The sequence below is a fragment of the Tetrahymena thermophila genome (genome assembly GCF_000189635.1).
Source record: "Tetrahymena thermophila SB210 genomic scaffold scf_8254436, whole genome shotgun sequence".
NCBI classification, from domain to species: domain Eukaryota; phylum Ciliophora; class Oligohymenophorea; order Hymenostomatida; family Tetrahymenidae; genus Tetrahymena; species Tetrahymena thermophila.
The window spans coordinates 172013-177605 of record NW_002476217.1 but is presented as its reverse complement, the minus strand read 5'-3'; the positions used below and the strand labels follow the sequence as shown (position 1 = coordinate 177605).

At 22.9% G+C, this 5593-nt stretch overlaps 3 protein-coding genes across 3 annotated transcripts; 2 read left to right on the top strand and 1 right to left on the bottom strand. All coding sequences in view use genetic code 6, as the record gives it.

Moving 5' to 3' along the window:
- Positions 1 to 408: 408 nt before the first annotated feature.
- Positions 409 to 1083, bottom strand: TTHERM_000939240 (hypothetical protein; the record flags this gene model as incomplete). Its single annotated transcript, XM_012799687.1, has 1 exon — positions 409 to 1083. The coding sequence occupies one exon, from the start codon at positions 1081 to 1083 to the stop codon at positions 409 to 411; it is 675 nt and encodes a 224-aa protein (XP_012655141.1).
- Positions 1084 to 1209: 126 nt separating this feature from the next.
- Positions 1210 to 3844, top strand: TTHERM_00939240 (EF hand protein). The gene is made up of 3 exons (XM_001031098.2): positions 1210 to 1617; positions 1677 to 2099; positions 2274 to 3844. Exons 1-3 carry the CDS (start codon positions 1331 to 1333, stop codon positions 3637 to 3639), a joined length of 2076 nt encoding a protein of 691 aa, XP_001031098.2. The 5' UTR covers positions 1210 to 1330; the 3' UTR covers positions 3640 to 3844.
- Positions 3845 to 4747: 903 nt separating this feature from the next.
- TTHERM_00939230 (sperm flagellar protein) lies at positions 4748 to 5593 on the top strand (the record flags this gene model as incomplete). The annotated part of the gene is made up of 4 exons (XM_001031097.3): positions 4748 to 4970; positions 5060 to 5300; positions 5362 to 5437; positions 5492 to 5593. 4 exons carry the CDS (start codon positions 4748 to 4750, stop codon positions 5591 to 5593), a joined length of 642 nt encoding a protein of 213 aa, XP_001031097.2.

Genomic DNA, 5593 nt, shown 5'->3' with positions numbered 1-5593 from the left:
CGCTTTTTGTAATTGTTCAAATAACATTTTGATTTTTTTGATATTTAATTTAATTGGAGAAATTAATAATATTTAAGAAAAACCCATAAAAAATTAAAGATACTAAATTTATTTATTTATAATATTTGATGATTGAATAAATATTAGCACCTGAGAATAGACATTTGTATGTTGAATGGTTTAAGGCTATTATTTTGGGCTAACTTTAATAAATCGCTCTCAGGGAGCTAATTTTTTTAAAAGTAATCATTAGAAGAAAAATAAAATGTAGAGAATGTAAACAATTCACAATTTTAAAAAAAAAATATAGTGAATCATGAATTAGCTTGTTTTAATTAGCATTTGATATAAATCTTATTTATTCTTTAGATGATATTAAATTTTCATTATCAATATCTATCAGAATTATCAGTCAAAATTTTATATACTTACAAATAAAATAAAATCTAGTATATATAATAATTAAAAAAATTTTTTTATATTAAATTTTAAAAATTTGTTAAAAATGTTTTTTAAAAAGTGTTTAAAAGTAGCTCCAAGGAAAATACTTGGAAGGCGAAAAAATAGTGTGGCAGAGAGGTTTTTTCTGCCTACTGATCTAAAAAAGCCCCGATTGTAAATTCTCTCATAAAGAAATTATGAATTATAGAGAAAGAAAATTTTCAGATAAGTTAAACCTTTGTTAGTTATTACCATAATAGATTACGATTAATGTATGTTGTTACCATAGTTTACCATAGACATATTGAGAATGATTTTGTATTAAATTGATAAATAAGTAAAAATAATTTTAAGATAATTTTTATGATATTTTGCATCATTCTTAGTTATTATCATAATATATTACTATTTATATGTATATCTATTGAATTTCTTAACTAATAAAAATATATCAAAGATAATGTTTTGATATTTTACATTTTTCTCATAAATTTTGTGAAATATTTATTATTAATTTGATTAACTTGCAAACAAATTTTTAAAGAAATTTTATAATATTTAATTATATGTTTGTATCTTATAAATAGATTTTAACTACTCTAATGAAAAATAAATTTTATAATGAATATTTGAAATTAACATAGTTTATTTAACAGTATAGATTGGTTATCTAATAATTTCAAAAGTAAAACTAACATTAAATAAAAATAATGAATTAATGAATAAAATTTATCTATCAATATTTAATTTATAAACAATCTTTTTTGTATTTATTTTAACTAACAACAATTTTTTAGATTTATTTATTTATTCAAAAAAGTTATTCAAGTACTATTTTTTTAGTTCAAAACAACACTTTTCATTAGCAAGTTTACATACTTTTTGCAAAATGATTTTGATGGGAAGTCGCACTCAAAAGAGACTCGCAGCTCTTTTGATGTAGCTTATTGAAAACGAAAATAAAGTTGAGCATTGTCGTCTTTGTCTCTTTAAGAATCCAAATATAGATTTATTTAAAGTTTTTTAGCAAATTGATGTCAAGCGTAAAGGATTTTTTAAGAATGAAGAATTGCTTGATTTTTTATGCAAAAATAACATTTATGCTACAACCAGAGAAGTTAAATTTTTAACTGACTAGCTTGACACTGATAAAGATTCAATTGTTACTTATGATAAGTAAATTATATCTTTGTTTTATTTGCAAATTAAAATTATATTTTAATATCCTTAATTAGCTTTTTACACTTTTTAGCTCCCTAGTAGGATGAAAATCTAAGGAAAGAAATTCTTGTAAGAGAAAAAATTCAAGCTACTTAGCAAATTGATGAATAATTTTTTCACATGAATGATAATACTCCAACTCCATAAAAAATGAAATAAAGTAATCTTGGAGCAAGTGCATTTTTGTCAACTGCTAAATCAAAATATCAATATAGTGGAACTTAATAGCTAAACTAATCATTCCATAAATAATAAGATATATTAGGAGTAGATCCAGAAACTGAATATTTACTTTCAAAGCTGTTTTATTAGATAGTTTAAAATTTCAAGGCCATTGAAGCTAAAAAAGAAATCTTAAATGGTAGTAATGATTTCTAATTAGAAGTAGCATTCAAAACAATTGATAGTTCAAATATTGATAAGCTAGACTACGAAAGGTAAATTAAACATATTGAGATTTTTAATACATTTAATATGATATGTTTTTTGTAAAATGGTTGAAATTTTATTTGTTAAATATTTAATTGAAATGAAGCAAATAAAAATTTAAATCTAATAAATAAATAAATTGTTACTGACTTTAATTTTTTTCTTATTTAATATGAATGTAGCATTGAAGAATTTCTTAAGAAGCATAATTATTAGATTTAAGAAAAAGACTTGCTTGTACTAATTAGAACTTATGGGAGTTTAGCAGATGGGTTTATCAACCAAGCTTAATTTATGGACATGGTTTTATCATATGAGTTTAATTTAAAGAAGAACGCAGTTAAGGCAAGCTTTGCAAAACAAACAAAAATGGATTAAAATATTAACTAAATTGTTCAAAAGGCTGATCCTTTAGTTGATCCAAGTAAAAGATAAGTTAACTTTGGACAAAAAGTTGATTCTTAAGACGAATAAAACTAGTCTAATTCTAATAAAAATACCACAGGTGCATAGTCTACAGCTAAGATTGGAATATAATCTAATGAAAATAAGTCTATGGTAATGACTTAAACAAAACTAACAAATGATGTTTATTTGAAACAAAACTAAACTGATAGTAATTCTATTACCATAAAGAAGCCACTCTGTAGAGGAACCCTAAAAACTCCTTATTCTAAAAGATTTTTGTCAACTGTTTAAGTTCGCCCAGGAATGTCTTCTATTATGAACATAAATACGATTGAAGCCGATGCTGAAGAATACGATGAAGTATATAGAGGAAAATATCGTAATTCAGCAATGAAAGGTGATGAAGAAGAATTCTTTGTAAAGAAACTATATGAAATTGTATTAAGTGATATAAAATTGGAAGAATACAAGCAAGAATTATCTACACAAAAGGACTTCAACTTGCTTGACTCCTTTTATTTTATTGATTTATAAGGAAAAGGCTATATAACTTAATAAGACTTGCATGTAAATCTTAAACAAATTGGCTTAAACCCTACTAAAGATTAGATATACTTGTTTTTTAAGCAGTATGATTTAGATTTCTCAAACAGATTAGAATTCTCTGAATTCGTTAAAACATTTATACCTATTGATTAAGAATATAGAAATATTCTGAACAACAGGGCTGCAACTGGAAACGGATTTAGTTCCTAAACTAAGCACTTGCTAAAAGAAACATTTTAATATATATTATAAAATGCATATGAAATGGAGTTTATCCGTTAAAATCTAAACCGCCGTAGGCTTTTTAATACATACGATGCTTTCTGTGCTATAGACTAAGACAGCAATGGTTTCATTACATTAGAAGACATAAGAACACTTTTCCTTGATTATGATATTCACTTTTCTCCTAAAGAATTGTACTACTTTTTCCGTAGGTTTGATAAAGGTCTTGACGGAGAAGTTTGCTATGGTGAGTTTTTCTCAGAATTAACACCTAAAAGTCCTTACACATTAACAGAAGAGCTCTATACACAAACAAGAAAATCAATGGTTTCGATTTCTAATATAGAAAATGCCAAACTTTCACAATGAAAATTCTTAAACTATATTGAAAAAGATAAAATATGAGCTTAAAAAGAAAATTATCTGTTTTATATTTTATGAGAGTAGAAAATGTAAAAATATAATTATTATTGATAATAATTTAAAACTAATTTTTAAATTGTATGTAAAAAAGTAAGTTAGTAAATAAATCTTTTTCTGTTTGTATTCTTTATAAAAAAGCAGCTAGTTGATTACTGTTTTCTTTATTTTAAAGTAAATAAATCTTTTTCTGTTTGTATTCTTTATAAAAAAGCAGCTAGTTGATTACTGTTTTCTTTATTTTAAAATTTTTAGTTAACCTTTAAAAAATAATTTTTTGATTATCAAATTATCTTTGTACATTTGATAAAATTATTGTATAGATATTTTTTTATTAACTAATCAAAAAATAAAATTTATTTATTAAGAATAAAAATTGGTTTTTAGGTAATTTTGAGAATTTATTTTAAACATTTGGAATTGAAAATTAATTAATTGCTCATTTTTTAAGGATTAAAGCTAAGATAAAAATTTATGTTTAAAAATAGCTCCATATTTTTCATGAAATTATTTTTTAAAATAAATAATTTAACTCCTTGTTTAATTTCATATCTTACAATTTTTTATTTATGTTTTTTAAAACTTAACTTGTCTATTATTCAAACTAAAAGCAAATTTTTGATAAAATTAATTTATGCTTTTTTTTGCACATTTTTTATTTTTTAAGTTAAAGAGGTAGATTTAAATGAAATTTATGTAAACTTAATTTATTATTTATTCTATTATTTTTTGGTTAATAAGCAGCTGATTTCATTTTATATTTAAATTTACTTAATATAATTAAATTCATATTTAATTTATAACTTTCTAAATAATTTAAAAAAGTAATTATTAGAATCTGTCTGTATGTTAATTTTATATGATATTAATAAATAAATAAATTGCTGGATTTTATTATTTTGAATTAGTAATTATTTTAATATTTCATTCATATTACTTTTAAACAATAATTTCTCAGAAATATTGCAGAAAAAGTTAAAATTTCAGCTAAAGCAAGTTATAGTTTTTAAGTTTAAGGATCTTGAGCGAATCTAAATAGGTTAATAAAGCTGTCCAGATGGATGCCCCTCCATTAAATGAGGAGGAATTGAATTAAATTTATAATTGGATTGACGGAATCCCTCTTTCTCGTCCAAAAAAAAATATAACTAGAGATTTCGCAGATGGGTGCATGTTGGCTGAAGTAATAAGCCATTATTGTCCCAAGTTGGTTGAAGTTCACAATTATTCTCAAGCACACTCTGTTACATAAAAGCTCTACAACTGGAATACCTTAAATTGTAACATTTTTAATTAAAATATAATAAAAAGCATTTAAATTTTAAAATGTGAAACTTTAATTGAATTTTAAATTTATTCAAATGATTAGAAAGAGTTTTAAAGAAAATGGGATTTTAGATTTCTAAAAATGATATAGACTGTATAATAAACGCAGTCCCTGATGCAGTTGAAAGGGTTTTAAAGGTATGTTAGATTAAACTTGATAAGTATCTTGACGATCAAAAGAAGAAAAAAGATTAGCAATAATATATAGAAAACGCATAAATGATGTAAAATGGTAATAAATTACAGCTTGGAAATGCCAATAATCCATATTAATACGCAGAATTGTAATTTTTATTTTTTCTATAAAACCATATCTTCAAAAATAATTTACCACAAATATTTTAGTTTAAACCCTAAAGAAGTATCATAAATGCTCTTTTAAAGAGATACAACTATTAATGAGTTGAGGGCAACTATTGAAGTAATTTTATTAATGAAATTAAATACAACTTAAAATTTACAATTATTTTTTTAGATACTTGAACTAAAGATCAAAAAAATGGATTAGCTAGTAAAATTAAAAGATAGTAAAATATAAAGTCTTATAAATAAATTATCTTAAGCAGGATTATCCTGA